The sequence below is a fragment of the Glycine soja genome, chromosome 13 (assembly GCF_004193775.1).
Source record: "Glycine soja cultivar W05 chromosome 13, ASM419377v2, whole genome shotgun sequence".
NCBI lineage: Eukaryota > Viridiplantae > Streptophyta > Magnoliopsida > Fabales > Fabaceae > Glycine > Glycine soja.
Genome location: NC_041014.1, coordinates 21211128 through 21233787, shown reverse-complemented (window position 1 = coordinate 21233787; position 22660 = coordinate 21211128). Strand labels below are relative to the sequence as shown.

Genomic DNA, 22660 nt, shown 5'->3' with positions numbered 1-22660 from the left:
TGATAAACTCAAGTAAAGTAAATGGTGTGGTTTGTACAGGGACGGGGCATCAGCATCTCATAAAAGGTTTATTTATAATTGAAAAGCATTGAAAAATTGTCACTCAAGTTCTCACATTACCCCTTTATAAACGCCTTTATTGCAAAAAAGATAATCCAACACAGTAATAAAATAAAATAAAATAATAAAAAAACGTAGAGTTGGGAGAAAGAAAAGAATGGAACCAAACAAGTGAAGTAGTACACAACACATAGAGATAGGAAGACAAAACATTCTCACTCCGAACAAAATGTCGATTAACAGCGAATCTACGCCGCCACCGCTGATCGGCAAAATCGGGCCTTACACCGTCTTCATGACGCCGCCGTCTACACCCAAACCCTCCGACGACCACCCCGTCACCACCACCACCACCACCAAGATCGCACCTCCGCCGCCTCAGATTCCCAAAGCCGTTCCTTCCCCCAAACCCGTCTCCGACCCCGACGATTCCGTCTTCGGCTTCTTCAGAAATGCCGTTACCAAGGTCCAAACCGGTGCGTACTTGACTCTTCTCAACTCTCAGATTATGTTTTTTGTTTTCCTTATTCTAGTAAAAGGAAATGAAAGGATCCAAGTGATTGTTCCTTTATGTGTAACTGTAATGTAATACTTTTCAGTCTGGTTGAGGAAGTGCACTTTCTATTTCTAATGTTTTGGATTTCATGAGATTCTGTGGATATGCATGTATTACACCCCCCCCCCCCCCCCCCCCCCCCCCCCTTTATTTAATTGATTTCAGATCCTATAATACAATAGGACTTTGAGTTTTATATTCTTCTGACTAAATGCCCATTACCTTCCTTTTACAGCACACTCAAGTTTGGATGATCATTTGGCACGTTGGTTTGGGTTGAATCAGTCAAAGTATCAATGGGCTCTTGACGATTATTATGAGAGCAAGGGAATGGTAAGCATTTGATTGATACTTAGTGATACTAATATTTTCAAGATTAGTGTTTATATGCTTTTAGAATTGGATTTTCTTCTGCTTGTTTTGATGTGACTACTTTTGGTAGTTTGATTTGAACCAATGTTGCCAACTTTGGTGGTTTCATCTCAGAACCGTGACTTGGTTCATGTGTACCTATTTGCGGTTCGCAAATTGGGTTGCCCCCATTTTGCAATTTGATGCATCAAACATGACGAGCCAAAGTTGAGGTAGAAGATGTAGGGTTGTGGAGCCTCCAACATTGATTTTTGGGTTTGGAATTTGCTAGTTATGCTTTTGGGGTGAATGTAAAACACTGATGGTGAAGTATGAGAAGGAGAAAGAGGAGGAAAAGGTGTTTGTTGTGACCTGGAACCCTTCTCCTGTAAATTCTGAACTTCACCTACAAAAAGAAGGAAGTGGAAAGATGAGGTGAGAACAATGGACTATCTCTCACAGGCATTGTGATGATTGCCACTTCGGAGTGGCCTAGGGAGTCCAAATGGGGCTGTTGCGATAATTGACAGTGAAAAATATCATATATTTGACATGGTAACTTATCGTATATCACATACCTGTACCCATACTGGAGAGTATTGTATATCAGGTAACTATGATTTGAATTAATATGCTTTGAATCAATTTTACCCAACTTCAAAACAAGTGGGGCCTTCCCTGCTTCTTTATGGTCAAGTTAGTGATTATTTTCATATCTATTTTATTAGGCTAATTGATTTATGACTTAATCTTATGAAAGTTGGAAGGAAGTGCTCGGTTTCAGTTTTAACAATCAAAATGGTAGTTAGTGAAGTACAATTTGGAGTCTGATGAAAGATTGAAAGTGTTCAGAGAAAAGAATAGTTTGAGATAAGAGACTCTCTTGTGTTATTTCTTCTCAACATTGAGGCCCTTTATGACATGATTATATTATGGACTGTTCCCTGAATATTATGTACTAGTAAATAGGTCTTCCATAGCAATGTGCCATACTATGGTGTTCTATAATTATAACAGCGATCTGAGATCTTGAACTTTCTGGTAAGGAGTATGGTGCCTTTTCATTCTGAGGAATGAGCATTTTATTTTACTACTAAATGTGTTATTATCCAGTACCCATGATCACTCCCCCCTCTCTTTGTAAGTGAATACAAGATTTTCAGACACTATCATAGATATGCTATGTCCTCTTTGTTTCAACAGCTTAATTCAATTCTCATTTGACTTGCACAATAAAAAGTGTCAATAGTGCATATATGTGTGTATTTGTGGTGGGTTTCACTTTTAAAATTTTGAGATTTTGACTGTAGGAAAAAGGAGACATTAAAGTGAAAGAAATATCGAGCAAAGTACAGAGTGTTTGACTTGCCTAGAGTTGGTGGTAAGTAATACTACCTTTGGCTTGCAATTTTGTTATCCGTGAATTGTAAGAATGACCCTTTTAACTTAGTGATTTGTATCCTTATGCAGGATTATTCAAAAGTGAGGTGTGAAGACTCCTGCTTTGAGTATATTTATACCTTTGTATTTACATGTGGAGTAGAATGTACGCGTCTGATATGTCAAAGTTATTTGATCTAAATCCATTGATATGATTCAATGGTTATTTTCCAACTCCTGCCAGTTGAGTCTGATTGGACAGTCTCTACCTGTAATCTAATTACCAAGTTATTTTCTGGGGCAAATGTTTTGTTTTTGTATTGTAGTTTGGGTCATGTTTTTGGGCTTCTCATGATGGCTGGGTTTTCTCCTAAGCATTTTGTTTGTAATCTGAGGGGGCTAAACTCTGCAAAAACCCTATGCAAATTATTTCAAGCGATAGTGTGATTGGTTATTGAAAAAAATCGTAATTTGTCCAGTAGTTGACTAGTTCTCATCTCACCGTTTTACAATCATTTAGTTATATAAACATAAATGAATTATGTTGGGATCCTGTATGATTGTATATAAACTGTAGAAAATCTTAGCCATCAAAATGTTGGATTATGTAGTAAAAAAGATGTAAACATTATTGGAAAAAGAATAGTTGGAGCAGCAGGTGCAGCTAAATCATGAACTTGAGGATCGATATTCCGAATGTCAATTTCGGCTTACTCTTGGTATGTGCCTTTTATTTGAAGTGAGTTCGGCTTACCATATTTCAGGGATATTTGGCCAATGGTAACTAGGAAAATGGAACTATGAGGCTTAGAACATCCGCAATCCAACTTCATGAGTACTCAATCTTTTAATCCAACACCTTTCTTGAGGCTCTTAAATAGATTTTACAAAAAATCTCATATCTTTGCATTTCATCAATAAAAGGTTAAAAATATATTTTTATTATTTTTTTATTTTAAAATATGCTACTGATGCTTATTTACTTTTCACCCGAACATTTCTCCAACGGGTTATGCTAGAAGTAGATGACTATTGGTGTCAATTAATAACAACCATTAATAACCACCAACACCAAGGAAGATCATTATAAGTGATAATTTTTTTTTAATATTTAATGTAAGTAACATCTTTAAGATTCAACGAGTATATTAAGTTGGACTAGCTCCGTCTCAATTTATTCATTGGTAGTATATTATATATTAGATGGATTTTTTAAAATTTGTCTAAATTTTTTAGAACATAAACTAAAGAATTATTTAAAATTGTACGAAGTACTTGCATAATTAGTTCAGGTAAAATTAAAAAAATATATTAAATAAGATTATCTATAAATTACAATTAATTAAAAAAAATTATAAAAACAAAGAATGAAAGAATAATAAATATAAAAAATAGCTCACATATTTAATGTTGGCCATAGCATGTCTGCTTTCCTTTGGAACAACGATATGAAAACAAAAAAAAAAACATAGGAGAGGCAAAGTCTACGTTTTAAGGAGAGAAAAAAAAATACTACGTTTCTAAAAAAATACTATAATTGCATGTTTTAACTACACTGTACATCGTAATTAAAACATAGCTTAAAAACGAAATTAGGGCCCAAAAACCCTAGTAAGGGGTTTTGCCGTGAGTGCCGACCCTCTTCTCTTTCCTTCCCTTATAAACTTTAACCTTCGCACCGTTTCTATTCTTTCTCCCTCCCACTTTCACTTGCAGGCCAAACGCAGCGTTTCGGCAGCATGATACGCGGAGGCGAAAACTACGTTTCTTCCGCTCCGGCGTTCTCGAACGACGGCAAGCGCCTTCTCGTTTGCAGCGGCTCCACCGTGTCCATCTTCAGCACCGCCACCGGCTCCCTCGTTTCCTCCCTCGAAGGTCACACCGCCGCCGTCACCGCCGTCGTGGTGATCCCCTCCTCCACTGGCCTAAGCTACTGCTGGACCGCTTCCGTCGACGGAACCATCCGCCACTGGGACTTCTCCGTTCCCGAATGCGTCAAGATTATCGACCTTTGCTTACCCATCTTCTCTATGGTAACACACTCATTACCGATGTTGTCCTAAGCTAAGCATTTGTCAAATTGTTATTCGCTTCAAAACTTTTTATATTTTTATTTTTAGGTGGTGCCTTCGATTTTGTCTCCGCGGGAAGAAAACGGGAAGAAGACGGCGAATGCTATTGCTTACGTGTCTGTTCAAGTTATAAACGCACCGGACAATCGCTCCAAGCCTCTTTATGGACAGATCAGGAAGTGTAATTTGACCCACTTTCGCTCCGTTAGCCAACTTATCTTGAAAGAGGTAAATTAAATGAATGAATGTGACATTAGTGTAAGCATTGTGAATTATGAAAGTTTGAACTACGAAAATCAGCTGCACAGGTTTCAATCAATCATGTGCTTTTTCATGTTTTTGCTGCTAATTATGAATGCACAGCTTGTTTTGTTGTTTCTAAGAGTAGTTAGAGAAGACCACAAGTGAATATAATTAAGGACATTTTTGTTAAGATGAGAGAGGAGGGAGGGAGGAGTGGTGGGAGAGCAATACTCATACATTATGTCATTTGGACTGCTTGCTTTTTTATTTTTTTAATTCAGGTACTTTGTAATTAGAAAACCCCTGAAGATGGTGATTTCCAAAGCAATGTCTACTTGTACTAATTTACTCCCTCCAATCTCGAATATAAGCAACAAAAGTCCCTTATTTTTATGTCTCAAATGTAAGCAAATCTCAACTACCTATGCCTTATTTAATGAGACTATCTCCAAAATATTTTTTATTTAATAAGGTCAAAGACTTTTTTTATGCTTGATATCAAGTTCCAATAAAGGATAGTTTAGGAAAAATGTTTATTTTTTAATTGGAAATGACACAATTTAATGAAGTTAACTAATTTTCTTAATAAGTGTGAAGTATGTCTTTTTTTCCTTATAGTTAAGATTGGAGGGAGTATCTTCTAACTAGAAATTAGTTGATTTCTGTTCATCGGTTCATTCTCAGATGTTGTCAGTCAACATATATGAGAATGTGATTTAATTATTATTATTTGTTGTTGTTGCTTAAGTGCATGCATGTTCTCTCGCTTTTTGACAGACCGAACGACCAGAATCTTTAACCATTAGTCACTTGGGAAATTTTTTGGGTATAAAAGACAAGCGGAAACTTCATATATGGGCAGTTCCTAAAAAGGACTCTGATTCTGCTGTGTCTAAGAAGATTACCCTGCATCATACAAAGACCTTTACTGTTCTTGCATTCCATCCGACAGAGAGAACTGTGGCTGCCGGTGATGTAACTGGAAGAATTTTAATTTGGCATGAATTTGGTGCTCAGAAGTTCTTGAACAGTAGCGGATTAGTGAATGGAAGATCAATGGATCAGGAAAATAAGGATGGGGTAAGGCAAAATGATGATGCTGAATCAAGCGTCACACGGCATTGGCACTCTTCTGGAGTGAGGTGTCTATCTTTCTCTTCAGATGGAGCCTACCTTTACTCAGGTAAATTATATTGCTTGTAGTAAATAATAGAAGTCATTGAACTGGGGAATATGTTTGTCTGAACTCTCCTATACTCATGTCGAGCAATATAATTTATTGTTTATATGCCTTCATTTGATATCCAGGTGGGAAGGAAGGAGTTCTTGTGATTTGGCGGTTAGACACAAAAAAGAATTATTTTTTACCAAGATTTGGATCTCCACTTTTGTATTTCGTAGAATCTCCTGATCGATCACTTTTCTCAGTAAGGATTACTAATGTGTAGTTGAACATGTAATAAAATTAGAAGTCTCTGGGTCTGTCCTGACAATTAGTTCATATATCTAACTAATTAAGGGTTTGCAGATATCTCATGCAGATAATCAAGTGCTTATATTGAAGAAGCCTTCAAAGCCAATGGAAATAATAAGCTGTATTTCTGGTATCAAGGTTAGTTCCTATGTTTGTTCTCTTTGTATTCTTATTTCTAATGCACTGGAAAACCACTGATTTTGATTATCGGACAACATTTTAGAAATGATTTTCTTCATAGGAAAATTAAATTATCGACCCACATTATAGTTTTCTCCTTAATATAGGCTTGCAAGCTTGAAACATCAATGGTCAGTTTTAAGAAAATAATTGATTTTGATGAGGGAAATTTTTTAATTCACTTCCACATCAAACTATACTATGAAAATATAAGAAAACCTGTAACACCAATGAAAAGAAATTTTATTTTCTATCCATTTTATATCAATATATTAATATTTTCCCGGGTGCTTGCATAACAACTTGCATTTGCTGAAACTTGATGTAACCTTTACATTTTTTGTTTTTGCAGCCCCCTTTGCCTTCTCAAGATATATGTGAAGGTCTTTCCAGCCGAGTTGCCTTTGACTGCACTTCTGGTTTATTGGCTGTACAAACAGAGAATTATGCCATCCAATTCTACAGCTTGTTTGCTAATCGCGAAGTTTATGAGGTAATATCTTTTTATTTAAGTTTTTTTTTTTAACATTTTGAAATGTCTTGATCCAACCCCCACCCCCACCCAAAAGAAAAGGGAAAAAGGGCTTCAGTCTTTCTGCAAGGGAAATGATCAGTTGGCACTAAATTTTTATTTAAATATTTTAAGTTAAAAACCTAGTAAATAGACACTGTTGCTTTTACCTCTATATGTTGTTGGGGTAAAGTGTATTTTCATTGTATTGAGAAATTTTATTTCTACCTTTTTCTCCCTTGATTAATGTTTTAACAAGCTTCAGATATATTTCATTATGCTTAAGTTCTCATTGTTTTTTAAATATATGTTTATACTTTATATTGATCTGGTGTTTGGTTGAGTATTTCTGCCTTAATTTATAATTACTTTTAAGGTGTGATAACAGCATCAAAATTAAACACATAAAATGTATAATGTTGAAATTGGTTGCTCTGCAGGTTCAAGTTTGTGAAAGAAACCATCAACCAGTTGATGAGGTCACGGTATGTACTGGTTACATATAATTTCATCTAATGTGATATATTGACAATCTTGGTTGTTAGTATTCTCGCGTCTTGTCTCAGCTTATAAAGCATTTGATTGATTATTAATCTGTTCAATGGAATATTGTGGTTACAGGTGGTGGTGAGCTTGGTGGAGCTGTCTGTCGATGGCTCTATGATGGGTACAGTTGATGTCAAACTTCCTGAAGATGGAATAGGAGGTTTTATTTGCTTGAAGTTTTGGGATTTGGATGATAACAAGAGATTTTCATTATCTACCCTTATTTATGAACCACACAGGTTTGTCCACGGATTATTTTATCAAGGAAAATTAAAAAATCTCAAGTTTTATAAGTGGGCCCACATAATGTAGGGATATAGGTAACTTAATTGAATGGCATGACTTATTCAATTGTTCAGTGTTGGGGTTGATTTTTTGTAACTATTCTATAACTCTGTTAGAATTGCACTTCTACCTTGTCAAGCTGAATTTAGGTGTGTAGTGCCTTTAGATATATTAGAAAGTGGATTTGACACTTATATCTACTTATTGATAGGGATGCTCATATTTCTGCTGTTGCTTTCCATCCAACTCGTCCTATGGCTGTCAGCACATCCTATGGTGGAGATTTCAAGGTAATTTTGGATAAATTGTTATGTATGCTTAGGATTTGTTTCTGGTAGCACTTATTTACTTCACTTTTGCATATTTCAGATATGGGTTTGCAGGGAAGAAATTCAGCAAAAAGGCCAGATGGTTCGGAGTTCTGGTTGGAGGTGTCATGCTGTTGGGTCATACAAGTATATAATCCTACTATGATTGTTAGAATTAACCAATATTTGCTTGTGTAGGCTATAGATGTTGAAGAAAAAACCAACCAATACTTTACCGTTTAAGCTTTGCCTTCAATATGTTAACCCCAGGAACCTCTTATCCTAGTGTGTTGTGAACTTGTAAAAAAGTGGATAACTTTATTGAACAAGGTAGTTACCATTTAAATATTGGAAGGGACACAGATTATGGATATCAGATAAGAGCAAAATCGTTCTCCTAGATTTCTTTTTAAATAAAACAAACAGGATTAGTAGTAGTGGCATAAAGTTCTCTTAGGTTTCCAGATATTGCTGGATGATATATGCAGCTGTTTTATTTCCTTTATTATTTTTGTTGGTTTTGCACTTGGAAGTATATCATTTTGTTGTAATTTGGCCCCTTGACAGCACTTAAATAAGACTACTTATTTGCAAAATGAAGAAAATAATTATATTCTTTACTTCAGCAGGATGAGCAAAATATGATTTAGCCGCTGATTGCTTGTGTTTGAAATTTAGTTGATTATATGACTAACTCATTGTCATGATGTCGATACATTGTGCCTTTGCAGAAATAAAGCCATGAGAGCTGCTGCTTTTTCAGCTGATGGTTCTGTGCTGGCAGTTGCAGCAGACACTGTTATTACATTGTGGGATCCTAATAATAATGTCCTCATTGCTGTTATAGGAGAAACTCAAATGGTGATCTTCTTGAACTCTGTCATCTCTATTATTATTTTATTACTATATTAATTGTTTGTTTCGGACCTAATTTTTTATTTTATTTTTTAAAATTTTCCCTATAACAATTTAGTGGTGATGCGGCATGCATCCCCTTTTGTTATATCATCATCCATTCTAAGGTGGTATATATAGATGCATGCTATGTCATAAATAAGTGATGGTAGGAATGATTTTAAAAAAAATGAGGACCAAAACCAACAGATTTTTTTTATGAATTAATTTAGTCATATTTACAGAAGCAACATATTTTACCCTGAGAAGAAAAACATCTGAGCAAATAATTTCCTTTTGTTGTATTTGAGTGTTCATGCCTATATATGATATTGCTTTTTGGGTTCTATATTTTAGGATTCATTAATTAGTACCTATACTTGTTCCCCCCCATTATCTCTAATTTGTTGTATTTTTTCCCAGCCTATTATGAGGCTCGTCTTTGCTGGAAAGTCAGATTATCTTCTGTCTGTATGTCATGGTTCAAAACCGCAGCTGTCTGTTTGGAGTATGTCAAAGTTAGTTGCATCTTGGTCATACAGACTCCAAATAGAAGGTTTAAAGATTTTATTTCTTTTCCTATGATATACTGACTATGATTTCATGTGTCTCTTGTATTCAATTTTAGAAATCATGTATCTTTCAAATTTCTACCCTGTCTGTCTTGCAACCAGTAGAGCTTGTCTAAATTTTTGGTTGATATTTTTCACTTTTGTTTTTTGTGTATTAACAGATACTGTTTTATCTATCTAAACTTATGATTACATGATGGGAATACTGTTGATCTCACAGAATTTGATGCATATTCATGCAGCTGTCTCATCTGCAATAGATTTGTCATATTTTGCTGTCCTTGCTCTCCTTCCCGAATCGAATGAATATACATTTAAAGGTGATGGGATAATCTTATTATTCAATGTGACAGATCCTGTTCCTGTGGCTTCCTGGTCAGTTACTAAGGTACGATCCTTTTGAGTCTCTCTGAAAAATTCTGACTATAGGCCAAAAATTGAGTTATCAACTGTCAGCTTTGAGAATGGTTTGTAATGGTTTCTAAATCCACAGTGCAAAATAGACAAACATGGATTAAAAAATGTTTAGAAACAGAAAACTGAGTGAAAAAGGGAAAGAAATGAGTGAGAATTTTCAATCTATATAGTGCCTGACTGACTGCATTCTCTTTAGTATGCTTGAAGATTTATGTTGCTTGGCTTGTTCTTTCTGTCTTGCTCTTTTCATTTAGGCCAAGGGAGGAAGGCTTGCTTTTCTCAAAGGAGATCCATCAGAACAAGCAGTTATTGATGGGAAACCAACGCAGACACTGCTTGCATATATAAATGGAGATCATGAATATGCCATCTTTCATCCATCTGGCGGAAAAGCCTGTGAGCTTAGTATGACTAAGCAGGAGGATCTTGTGTTTGAAGAAACAGGTGCGATAACCTTACTTCATCTATTGTGTTTTGATCAGGTTTATACTGTTCTGCTCCATGTATATGGAAGAAGACAAGAAGTCATAGGTCCAAGTTCAATCCCATTAATATGTGTATGTATTAGGTGAAAGGAGCAAATCGTGGCCACACAATTTAAAATGAAGGGTGAAGCTTATATTTAATTGAAACGATTTTGATCATTCATGTTAATTAACTCCTCTAATGATCATACTAGAAATGTCCCATAAAGAAAGAAAGAAAGAGAGAATGAATTGAAATAGGTTGTATTGTTAAAAAACTTCCACCTTTTTGTTGTCTTATATTTTAGTTTTCTATTTTAGTGTGTTAGGTTTATGGTAAAGAAATTGTCCATAAATAGATTGTATTTTATGGCCTTGAATTTCAGGACAATTTGGATACACATCAATTTATGGAGAGCTTCCCAAGTTTGATTTGAAAAGGAAAATGGATTCATCGATTTCATCTGCTGCTTCTTCTTCCAAGAGGCCTTGGGTGACCATATTTAGTGGATTATCACAATCGTTGCCACCCCTCACTAAATTGTGCTCGGAATTTTTGGAGTCCCTGCTTGAGAAAAGGACAGCAACTGTAGAATGACATGGAACAGCATCAAGGGATGATTTTGTTTCTTTGATGCCCACCTAGCAGAGCTCAAGAGGCCTAAGGACTGGACTTGAAGTTAAGATATTTGAATGTTCCCTTCAAGACTGGTGTAAACACTACCTTCTACCCGCTGCAGGTCGGTCTGGCATTAGCAATTTGCCATTTTCGCATGATGGAACTATTTGTCAAATTAGCTGATGCAGGAAAAGATGGGACAACAAAGATTTCAGCTTTAAGTGGTTGGCTAGATGGCTTGGTATACCTGAGATGTCCCCCCTCTCTAAAACCCGATTTTGCCTTGCTAGTGTGACCTTTAGTTATAAATATTCTTTAATTTTCAATTTTTCAGTTCTTGGATGGGGCGAAATTTTTTACTGTAATGAATGATAATAGTAGTTTGCAGTGTAGCAATGTTGTAAGCTTGTAGCCACTGTCAACGAGTCTAGGTAGTGTAGCGGTGAATGCTATGGAAGCTACAGTTCCTATGTCTAAATATTATGAAATTGTGATCCTAAATATATAGTGACAATTTGCTTTTTCGTTTTTCTGAGATATGAAGCCTACACAATATCCCCACCCCGCTCCAAAATTATTTGAAGCCTGCATGCATCTCACAGCAAGAGGGCATTAATATAAGGTTTTTTAATGACTATCCTAAGTATTGATTAAAAAGAGTTTAATCAATTAATTTAGTTACTTAAAAATAAATATTAAAAAACGATTTTAAATATGATATTTGTATGTCTTGGATACTAGCATTCTCATTAAAATGAAACCTTTTTTCATAGCTGGACTACGTACGTTGATAAATGAGAGTAGATGTGATACAGATCGAACAATGGAAAGTACAAAAATGAGGATAGGAATAGGACCACGTAGCCGAACCGGATTTAATACAGCAAACGATCATCAAAGAACATTATGACATTGGTTTAATTCGTTCGACAATGACCCTCCCTGTGGTTTTTGACAGAAATTTGATAATAATAATAAAGAACAATCTAATTGCATGTCCTGATCACCTACTCTCTCGCCCTCAACAAAGCCTGAGGAATATGCCTGTATTTATTGTGTTTTTTTTCTTAAATATCATTTTCTCATTATGCCCTTCCTTGAGCAGCTTGGCTTACTTGTGCCCAGTTGTTCACCCGTTAAGTGCAAGTGAATGCATTGATTTGGGAATAAACCGTGTCATCATTTTTGTAGTTGATAAACTGACACTAAGTAGATAAGAGCTATCTATTTCTTCACCTCTTCAGGGTTTAACCATGCATAGTTTGGATATTAAATATTCACTATTGTTCGAGGATACTCTAAAAATGTTAAACGGCAAGCTAGTTTCGAAATTTCTGAATGAGCCTGTGGTCATGGAAAGACAAATGTTAAACTGCAAATTCTGGCGGCAATAATTTGCTAATTCACAAACGGAAAAATTATTATAACTAAAAAAATCTGCGAGCCATTTGTCTTATAATGATAGAAAGTCATTGCTTTACGTGACTTCCCTCTTCTTCAACATATACATTTTAGAATTGCTATTCGGAGCAACAATATCATCATGGTAAAACTATTGTAATTTGTTGGCATTACATGATTAATTGCTTTCTTAAATAACAAAATCGTTCTTGCTAAGACATTTTTATACGTAACACTACTAAGTTAACTACCACAAATGACAAAATAATATATTTTGTTAAGCAATATTAAATTATTAATATTTATCTTTCGTTGTCGTTGCATCATTAATTCCTCCTAGTCTTTTTTAAGTTGAACAACCTTCAATGTAATAGTTTTGAAAAGTAAAAGATATTTTGATAATTTGTCTAAGATTCATTCTCCTACTTGCTGAACAACTTTTGAGGCTGCTCGGGGCAACGTTCAACTAACACATACATAAATGCAAGCCTTTGATTAATTAAGTTAACTTTGAAATTATATATTTGCCGTCGGAAAACTACCACTTCATCGCCAACTTCCGCTCATTTAGTGTTATTTGTTTTTTGCAAATGTAATTTATTTTATGAGTTATGCCAACGAGTGTTTTAACAGTATTTCTTAAAGAATTAATATATAAATAAAGTTCTTACTGAAAGACATAATAGAGCGTGTTATTTTATTTGTTAAAGGATATATATATAATAACATAAACCATGTTTTATTTTACCATTCTCTCTCTTTTTTTTTTTGGATTTTTATTGTGCATGTATGGGCATATAATATGTAAGCTATAAATACAATTCATCAAATGCTTCAAGACTTTAACTTACAGATAAAAAAAAGCACTGGATGATTTTTTTAATATAATTAATACACATTTTGTCTCATATAATTTGTTTTTTAAGATAATGTGCACTTTTTAAAAAAAATATTATGATAAAATGCCTTTGTTTGATATATAAAAATACTCTTGTTAAGGGTGAAAAAATAAAAATAATTTTTTTATACTATTATTAAAAATACTCTTTTTTTCATTTTTTTAAATTTTTAGAAAAATAAAAATCAATATAATATAAATAGCAATAATCAGCTGAAAAGCCCACCCTATTCACCCATTTTATGCATTCCAGAGCGGAGTTAATGTATGCAGATAATATAGACAACGTAGTTTTTCACTAAGAAACAAAGAATCCCTTCTCCTTTGTAAATACCGTGACAAACAACAAACATATTTTTCCAATTTCGATTTTTCCTCAAAAACAAACGCAGTAGATGCAACGGAAACGAAACCAAAAACTATGTCACACTCTGTGGCCTCTGCTGTCTAGGGATTTGGTTCAGATTATATTCATGCAAATCAGTTCATGTGAACGCCCAATTGATATTCATATTAACTATAAATAATTAACGTTCTGAAGTACATGACAGCTCTACTGCCCCTTCCAATTTTCAAGTGGGGGATTGTAGCATTATGCATATGACAACTTGCGTGACAGCCAGTAAATCCATGAAACTAATTCATGTTCTGCTCTATTATATTAAAAATTTAGTCAATGTAATTTATACTCACGGTCAATCTAGTCTTTTGTATTATATAAACACAATTTATTCTATAATTATGTAAATATATCGATAATTTAGTCTTATCATCAATTTTCTTCGGTTTGCGTTAACATTTGTGACAACGTGACATGCTAAAGAACGATGTGGTAAATTCACATGGTGAAAGTGAAACGCACACACTAGGTCAGACATATGTGGATCAAATTGTCAGAAGGAGGAAATGAGTTTGTTTATCTTTTATTAAGTCACCACAAATTGATCTACTCCTCTTCCTTTTTACCTTTTTGTGAAAGAAAGACGGAAGTGTGGGTTGCTATGCTCGTTCTCGTGTTTGCTTCGCCAGTTACTGTGATGACATGGCGGCAGATGGTGGCTTTTGGTTTGTGGTTGTTGTATTCTTGACCTTTCTCCATGTGTATTGAAGACGACGAAAGATAACTTCGTAAGGCAAGGTGTTTCTTTCAATTTCTTTGTCTGCGTTAATGACCTTCATTCCGTTTTCGTAGCATTTCTCCCTGTGGCTGCCATTTTTGTTACATTTCTTGTCGATTTTTTCATTATTGTAGACAGATAAGTGATTATACACGTGTTAGGGTTTAGGGTTTGTTGATGATGCTCCAATGAAGTAAAACAATGATGCTCTGTTTTGGGTATAAAAATGAATAAATTTTATTATTAATACAATGATGTTATGTTTCATTTTTCTTTTGACTCTATTTTGTGTATTTTTTTTTCCAAAATGTCTTATAAGATTAACTTTCTGTTGCACCATAAAGGTCGATTTGTCTGAAATGATGAAGGGGTATTGGAGTATGTGGAAGGTGAAGAATGTTATCGAGAGTCATTTGAGACAAACCTGATGAACGTGTGGACTATCCATGACTTGTGTAAGGCTTGTGGTGGATATAGTGAGTTTTAAAAGGTATTTTATTTGGTACCAAGAAGAGAGTTTGAGGATGGTTTAAATTCGTTTGATAATGATGAGGATGCCTTTGCTATGTGTAACACAACTTTCCTTGATCCAGACAAGGATGTGCATATATATGTTGACCATGTGATAGATGACATGTCAGAGATTCCATTGAGGGTGTGTCTAATGTTGTTTATGAGACAATATTGGCAACACAAATGAAAAAATGACGAATGGTGAGGAAGTGGGTGTAGATGACTGAATTGGAGATGATGTTCTAAATGAAATAGATAGGATAACAAGAAACATTGCAAACTAGTGTAAATATTCCGAAGGTGGTGTGGGTAATGTGAAAAAAGGAGATGTAGTGATTGAAAAATCTGTAGAGGTTAACCATCCTTTGTATGATATTCCACTTGATTGTTGTGGACGATTTTGTCATTAAGTTATATTTGTTGGGGATCATTTTGTCACTGCATATGAAAGTATTATCAAAAAATTAGGAAGAGAAACCTTCTTTTCAACATAACTGTTACCTTTTTTTGTAAATTTTAAAATCAAAATTCAAAAACAAAAATCACCAACAATTTAGTCCAAAATATAGTTGACCCATCGCTTGGCTTCCACTTCTACCACTTGGATTTGTCACATCGTCTTTAACATGTCATATCATCATAAACGTTAACCGAAACATAGAAGAGTTTTTAAGAGGTAAGATTAAATTGTCAATACATTTGCATAATTGTGAACTACATTGTGTATTTCCATGGTACATGGATTGAATTGTTTGCCAGTGTAAACTACACAAACCAAATTAGTCATTTACCCTAAAAATAAAATACATTCATTCTCAAGAAGAAATATCTTTAACTATGAAAGATTAAATGTGTGTTTATTTTACTAGTGAACATGCGGTGACACAGTCCAACATGCATTTATCGTATAAGTAAGACAATTGATACTTTTTAGAAATGGAGATTGATCCAAACCTTAAACCTAGGTTTGGACCAAAAATCCAAACAGGAAGTTGGTTCAATCTTTAAAACTTTAGAATTTATTCCTTCAATATTCATTACTAATATTAAATAACTAACAAAATCGTTACTGTTCAAATATACCGGCTGTATTTTCCCTGCTAGTAGAAGATGACATTATAGATAAGATATAAGAAATATAATACAGTTAAAATTAATCATATTAGGATGGAATTGTCAAAAGCAAGCAAATTATTTCTATACATTGCAAACACATCGTGTGCGATGAACATGGAAGAGATAAAACGTGAAATTTTGAGACCCAGAATTTTTTTTTTAATTATTAATTATTTCGCTGTGTATCTCTTGAATAACCCAACAAGAGTTGCAGAAGGTGACTAGACGATTGGCCTAATGCTTATTTCCCTCATTATTATATTAGGCTTGGAGTTTGGACTTTGTATATAGATTTCAAATAGACTTGCCATAAAGGTAACTTGTTTTTTTTCTCTTTTCCTTATGTTAAGACATGGTCCTTAATATGTAACTCCCTTTTCTAACCAGAAATATCGCCAAATTTGCTTAAAACTTTAAAAATATGAGCCATCATTATGCACAATCTATTTCCAATGTCTCTATCTAAACGACTTATAAACCTCATATTATTGTTAGTCTAGTCACATCGTGTTGAAAAATTGCAGTGAGTGGACCTGTTGGACCCAATTATCACTGCCTTGTTTCACAAAACTTGATTATCAGTGAAATTGATTAGTGCACGAAAACAATCTTGCTGGGTCATTTCCTCTGGAATTGCCGACATAATGAATTTCAATTACAATAAATATTTCACATCCACACAAAAAAATGTTATTAGAGATTTGATTAGATAGGAGTAGCATAACCACATGAACTCCTCTCTATGAAATTTGTATATATACAAGCAATTGAAAAAGGCATGTGACTCTTGATTAAGTACTTCCAATGGAGTCAAGTAAAGACATTGAAAAGGAGCTGTCATATTCATATTCCAGATCCTCAAAACCCCAGAACTCCTCTTCTTGCTCTTTTTCTTCCTCTGGCATTTTCCACTTCTCTATATCCGTCTCTCCTTCCTCCATTATCTCTAATACCTGTTAATTCAAAAATAAATAATATTATCAATCAATTTGAAATTATGATTCACATAACTTTTAAGATAACTATTAAAACTCAGCATATTTATCGTTAATAAAAAATTATAATTAAATTACAATATAAAAAATCATTTACACTATCTTTACATACACTATTTTCTCTAGATAAAAGGCAATCTAGGATATATTATTTCTAAAGTTCCATCTAATAGTAAAGTCACTGTACACATGATCTATGCTAAAAAAAATCTGATCATTATGTACATACTGTCAACCATTATTGCTTCATGAGGGATTCACAAGAAGAAAAAGAGGCCCACAATTCCAATGAATTGAATGTCTTTCATCAGATGTTAGCACAGAGGATAAAATTAGGTAAGAGAGAACATCAAGTGATTAATAAATTTTCATGGGCAAAAAAGGGCCGCCATTGGCATTGAGAAAATAATGATGAATCTATCCTTGATCAGATTTCTGACTGCTGAAAATGATGAGCAAAGCCATGGAAATTAAATAAAATGAAAGCTGACAATAGGGTATTATATTTAGGAAGTTTGATTGTTTGAAGCCATGAAACTGATCTTAATATGTATAGTTTATTGGTAACTTGGAAACCGTCTAAAAGGCAATAATTGGATTGGTGAACACGGCACACATGCTAATAATAATAGATAATATGACAAATTGACAGATTAATAAGGTGAACTCAGCCCAACAAAGAGATTGTGCCGTTGAGAAAATAATACAATAATAATACTTTCTTTTGTTTATAAGTATTTATTATTTGAAAGCATTTTTGTTTGTTTTTTGTTGTGAGTGTGTACTTATTTTTAGTGTACTTCAATTACTTGAAACTTGGAAGCATTGCTAGTACGGGGCTATAGCAACGGGATAAAAAAAATGGCAAAGTGGAGTCGCAATCTGCTCCACGTTTCAATTGACAGAAATAAATTTCCCACACATCAAATGTGTTTTACTTGTGCAATATTGTTTGTGGTGGTTATGCCAGTCATTTTTATTGCTCCTAATTAATCTGATGACGTAATCGAAGTTGGTGATTAGTTTCCTTGGCAACAACAAAATTGATGGAAAGAACAAGCAGAGAAATGGTAGGGAGTATCTTTAAAGACTTTGATTCAAAATATATATATAAATAATTTTTAAAAATATAAATTGAATTACAAATATAAAGATATTTAATAATTTTAAGTAACTGAATTTTTTAATATAATATATCAATGCCTAAAAAAATATAGTATATTAATATTTCTTTACTGATACTCTTAAATTATGTTTGGATTTGGATAAATGGAAATAAATAAATAGAGAAAAAGAAAATGAAATAATATTTCATCTGATTTTATTTAATTTCATTCACTATTAAATATTCAATTATAACCTTAATACACTCAATAATAAGAACCTTTCCTATTTTCACTAATAATTACTAAAATATATATTATTTTATTTTTACTTTTTTTATGAGTATTTTATTTTTACTTTATCTTTCATTTCCAAAGATTTGTCGAGAAAAACAGTAAAAACATTTCTTGTTAAAAATGAGGGGAGATGACATTTTTAATTTATTTATAAAAATATTTCTTTAATCTAAACTTGTAACTTTCCAAATACGTTGTTATTCTTGCTAGCATTGGTCTTGGTCCCATCAAGAGTAGAGGTAGAGCCCAAGATCCCAGGAGATTGAATCCATAACATGGCTTGGGAACTATCACTTTGCCAACCAAATAATAAGCTTTAAAAATATATTTTTTTAATGATATATTTTTATTTTTTTAAAAAATGATTTTTTTTAAAGATTCTTGCTCATTTAAAAATTATATATAACTAATATAAATTAGTTAAACATACTTTTAAATAAAAAGTATATTCTCTCTATTAAAAAATAACTGATGTTTAATCATTTTCACATTTTAAGAATAACAGTAAACAAGTTACTTGTTGGAATAATTTTATTAAAATATTCTTAATATTTATAAACGTATCACTTGTAACTATTAAGTGATTAATGTTAAAAAATTGATAAGCACATTAGGTGATGTAATTTATTAGGAGTAAATTTGGAATAAATTTTTTAATATTTCAATTAAACCAATAAACATCAGTCAATATAATTATTTTAATGCCAAAACATCAATTATTTTGGAATGAAAGAAATACTTCTTTTTAATAAATGCTAATCAACATTTTAAAGATACTAAATAAGAATTTAAAAATAATTTTATCAAATAGATATTATCAATACATCATCACCGTAATTTTAAAAAAATGTTAGCAACACAATTTCTATCACATTATTTTTACTATTGTGTAAAATTTATTAGAAATCACCAAAAATATGTAAGTCCCATTTTTTATTAAATAAGCTTTAATTATGATTTTGCAGTTTGAAATGAAATTTAACTAATTTCTAATATATTCTAAACATAACGTTCAACAATTTTTTTATTATTATTAATCTCTTAATCTATGTTTTTTTTGTTGGTGGTGGGTAATTTCTTAATGTATGTATTATTGTAAAAGAAGGCAAAGAAGCGAATCCAAATACAAGAAACAAGTGTAAGGTGGTACCTCACTCATGGTAGGTCGCCAAGTTGAAGATGCCCGAATACAAAGAGAGGCAGCGCAGGCAAAACTTTTTAACTGAGTCACATCATAAGCCCCCTCAAGCCTTGGATCCACCAACTCTTCTATCTCTCCCTTGTTCAAAATTGGTTTAGCCTATTTATTCAATATACATGACATGGTTAATTAATGCACCAAAAACGTTTAATTAATGAGTAATGACTTAACCAATGTTAAAAGTCACACCATTAGAGTATGCAAATTCTAGAAGAAACCAAAAGGCATTTCCAATGGAACACGCCAAGTTCACAAAGGCAAAAGGGGGGATACTTACCCAGCTATGTAAGCTTTGGTGAGACCCATCCACTGGTTTTCTGCCAGAGATTACTTCTAACAAGAACACACCAAAGGCAAACACATCTGTCTTCTCATCAACAACTCCATGCAAGTAGTACTCTGGGGCCAAATGTCTGCAAAAATATGGAAATCATATCCATTTTCATAACCATTCATATATTTTTAAAAATTTACTATCAAATGCTATCATTGAAGGGTCCATGAAAAGATGAGTACCCAAATGTCCCTTCTATAGGGGCAATTGAATGATGAGTCCATTGAGATGGAAGCCACTTTGCTAGTCCAAAATCAGATATCTGCCACAATCATATAACATAGTAACTTTTGGTAAAAAAATAAAAAATAAACCTATAGAAAAAACACTGTATTTGAAATATTGATTAAACTAAAATAGGTAAGGCAACTAAAGTGCAGATTAAAAGGACCTGTGGTTCAAAATCCTTTGTTAACAAAATGTTTGAAGCCTTAATGTCCCGGTGGATTATCCTCCTCTTGCAACCTTTATGCAAGTAGTGAAGGCCTCGTGCAGTTCCGATGGCTATCTTGTGCCTCGTTTTCCAATCTAAGGGAGGCAATCTTTCATCTACAAAGAAAATTCACACACTATTAGAAACCATTTTTTTTTTTTGCAAAACCAGAATACATGACATGTTTTGCTGCCAAATTTTCAATTTTTATGAGAAAAAAATACTAGTTTTTTTTAGAAAAGAAAAGAAAAAGTACCATGAAGAAGAGATGCAACAGAACCTGTGGAAGATAACTCAAAAACAAGGTAAAGGCCATTGTCAATACAACACCCCAAAAGAGGCAAAACGTTGGAATGGTTCACATGACCAATTGTACCAATCTCTGTCAAAAATTCCTTCTCCTTTCTCTCATCCCTTGAAGTTTTTGTGAGTCTCTTCACAGCAATTTCCTCACTACCACTCATGGTTCCTTTGTAAACCTCTGCATACCCTCCTTTTCCCACCAAATTTTCTGCAACAAGAAGAAACATAAAACACATTAACTTCCAATTCCCCAAAACTAGAAGAAAAAGCAAAAACAAACCTTAATTTTTAAAACCTGAGCTGAAGCCATTGGTGGCATCAAACAACTCTTCATAAGAGAAGCACTTCCAAGAGGGTCTTCGAGAAGGTTCTTCTTCATGCGGAAAAATCTCATAGTTTTCTTCACCCTTACTGTTAGGACTCAGAATCTGTTCCCTTGAACTGCGTCTTCTGAATGAGAAGAGCCTCTTGAAGCTGTTGCTCCGAATATACCTCATTGCAATGAACAATCCAACAAGGGACTCTGTTGCATGCAGAGCAGAGAAATTCAAAACAGAGGACAAGTGAGGAAGAAGTAAGACCGCGTTTGGGTCTCAAACATAAAGACACTCGTAGGTTTTTGTTTTGTTTTGTTGGTTTAGTTGAAAGGTGTGGCGTGAGCAAGTGCCATGTACTAGGAGGGACCGTTAGAGGAGCTTAAATGCTTTGTATCGATTATCCATGCTTTTCTCAAAAAAACCTGACCTGTGTGCACTTGTGCAGAGAAACAAAGAAAGATGGATTAAAAGGGTTGCAATTTTGGTGCGTGTAGGATGAGGTGACCCTATTTTCCTCTCTATTTAATTTGCCTTGAATATTGCTAATTCATCTCATTAATTAATTCCCACTAGAGACCCATGCTTGTGACAAACATGGGTTTCTCAATATCTATCTTGTTCTTAATCTCCTCTTGTGTTCGATGACTACTTCCATTAATGATGTAATGAAATAATTTGCTAATACTATATACTAATAAAAAGTTTTTATATTTTTATTTAATCATAAATTTATATGTATAGTAAAATAGTTTATTTTTTATCATAATTATCTTTATTCTTAATTAGTTGGCAATATTTTTTTATTTATAGAAATTAGTTTATTGTTAACAGAGTCAATCCTTATCAAATGCTAGTATATAAAAAGCTTTATATACAAAATAAATTTTTTGTTTATTTATTTTTGTTATTTATTTCCCTTTAAAAATAATGCGGATGTTCATATAAACTCATGTTTTTGGATGAAAAGGAAAAATTGGAGGGAACTATCACCCCATGTGTCAGAAAGTTTCTGAGTGTGCTACTATCGGTGCTATAGTAGATATAGCCATATCCAACTAAGGTAATGGTTCAGGTAAACTACTTCGCATTTATGACGGAAAACGAGCTGTAATGATAAAGTAGCTTTAATTATTGTCAAATTATTTTCAGACCAAGTTTATTGTTAAAAGCGATATTTATTGTATCACCGCTCCGTTTTATGAAATGTCTCTAGATATTGGAAGCTTAAGCTATGCTGAGATTAGTCAAAACGGTTACGATAATTATCTTTTAAAAAGTAAAATTCACTTTATATACTTAAAAAAAGGTTGATGTCGGTGCCCATCTAACAATTAGATTTTGAGATTCACTCTTTGTTGTACGAGAAAAAAAAATGCGAAATAAAATGGAGGGTTGAATGAATGAAATCCTACATGATACATGCTATGATATATCATCATCATTGTTCATTTTCTTATAATTTTACCCTTAATTTTTATAATTACCAAACACCTTATTAGTTTTGCTGATTTCTTGATGATAAAACTGAGAATTATGTTCATTATTGTTTGGATTTGGATTTTTTTGCTCTTTTCGAAGCTGGAAAATTGATGTTGATCATGCCAACGGTTCCATGTGCCATGGTCCATAATTAGGTGGGACTTAAGAACATGTGACAAATTATTAATCCAAAAACCAGACTAATATAATGCTACTTGAA

At 33.4% G+C, this 22660-nt stretch overlaps 3 protein-coding genes across 4 annotated transcripts; 2 read left to right on the top strand and 1 right to left on the bottom strand.

Annotated features, from left to right (window-relative positions):
- The first annotated feature begins 190 nt into the window (after positions 1–190).
- On the top strand, positions 191–2828 carry LOC114381037. The gene is made up of 4 exons (XM_028340211.1): positions 191–536; positions 852–949; positions 2278–2348; positions 2438–2828. The coding sequence occupies exons 1-3, from the start codon at positions 290–292 to the stop codon at positions 2329–2331; spliced, it is 399 nt and encodes a 132-aa protein (XP_028196012.1). The 5' UTR covers positions 191–289; the 3' UTR covers positions 2332–2348; positions 2438–2828.
- A 1118-nt stretch (positions 2829–3946) lies between these two features.
- LOC114382510 (WD repeat-containing protein 75-like) lies at positions 3947–11469 on the top strand. The gene is made up of 15 exons (XM_028341981.1): positions 3947–4380; positions 4468–4647; positions 5440–5845; positions 5971–6089; positions 6191–6274; positions 6669–6809; positions 7268–7312; positions 7449–7612; positions 7870–7948; positions 8028–8113; positions 8698–8827; positions 9284–9416; positions 9675–9820; positions 10104–10293; positions 10700–11469. The coding sequence occupies exons 1-15, from the start codon at positions 4087–4089 to the stop codon at positions 10909–10911; spliced, it is 2409 nt and encodes an 802-aa protein (XP_028197782.1). The 5' UTR covers positions 3947–4086; the 3' UTR covers positions 10912–11469.
- A 5100-nt stretch (positions 11470–16569) lies between these two features.
- On the bottom strand, positions 16570–21614 carry LOC114380966 (probable receptor-like serine/threonine-protein kinase At5g57670). Of its 2 annotated transcripts, none has more exons than XM_028340123.1 (7): positions 20940–21614; positions 20598–20852; positions 20300–20457; positions 20091–20170; positions 19852–19987; positions 19524–19673; positions 16570–16931 (listed from the first exon to the last, which is right to left on the bottom strand). In XM_028340123.1, exons 1-7 carry the CDS (start codon positions 21139–21141, stop codon positions 16770–16772), a joined length of 1143 nt encoding a protein of 380 aa, XP_028195924.1. In that variant the 5' UTR covers positions 21142–21614; the 3' UTR covers positions 16570–16769. The 2 variants fall into 2 exon arrangements, with proteins under 2 accessions (XP_028195924.1, XP_028195925.1); XM_028340124.1 differs by having other exon boundaries at positions 20622–20852.
- Positions 21615–22660: the final 1046 nt, after the last annotated feature.

What these genes read in the sequence shown, in the direction of transcription:
- LOC114381037 (XM_028340211.1), top strand. Translation starts at nt 290, where the DNA reads ATGTCGATTAACAGCGAATCTACGCCGCCACCGCTGATCGGCAAAATC. An exon ending in CGTTACCAAGGTCCAAACCG is followed by an intron (nt 537 to 851) that starts GTGCGTACTTGA and finishes TTCCTTTTACAG; the next exon opens with CACACTCAAGTTTGGATGAT. An exon ending in ATTATGAGAGCAAGGGAATG is followed by an intron (nt 950 to 2,277) that starts GTAAGCATTTGA and finishes TTTTGACTGTAG; the next exon opens with GAAAAAGGAGACATTAAAGT.
- LOC114382510 (XM_028341981.1), top strand. Translation starts at nt 4,087, where the DNA reads ATGATACGCGGAGGCGAAAACTACGTTTCTTCCGCTCCGGCGTTCTCG. An exon ending in CTGATCGATCACTTTTCTCA is followed by an intron (nt 6,090 to 6,190) that starts GTAAGGATTACT and finishes AAGGGTTTGCAG; the next exon opens with ATATCTCATGCAGATAATCA. An exon ending in CATGCTGTTGGGTCATACAA is followed by an intron (nt 8,114 to 8,697) that starts GTATATAATCCT and finishes GTGCCTTTGCAG; the next exon opens with AAATAAAGCCATGAGAGCTG.
- LOC114380966 (XM_028340123.1), bottom strand. Translation starts at nt 21,141, where the DNA reads ATGAGGTATATTCGGAGCAACAGCTTCAAGAGGCTCTTCTCATTCAGA. An exon ending in CCTATAGAAGGGACATTTGG is followed by an intron (nt 19,988 to 20,090) that starts GTACTCATCTTT and finishes ATATTTTTGCAG; the next exon opens with ACATTTGGCCCCAGAGTACT. An exon ending in ACCAAAGCTTACATAGCTGG is followed by an intron (nt 19,674 to 19,851) that starts GTAAGTATCCCC and finishes TTGAATAAATAG; the next exon opens with GCTAAACCAATTTTGAACAA.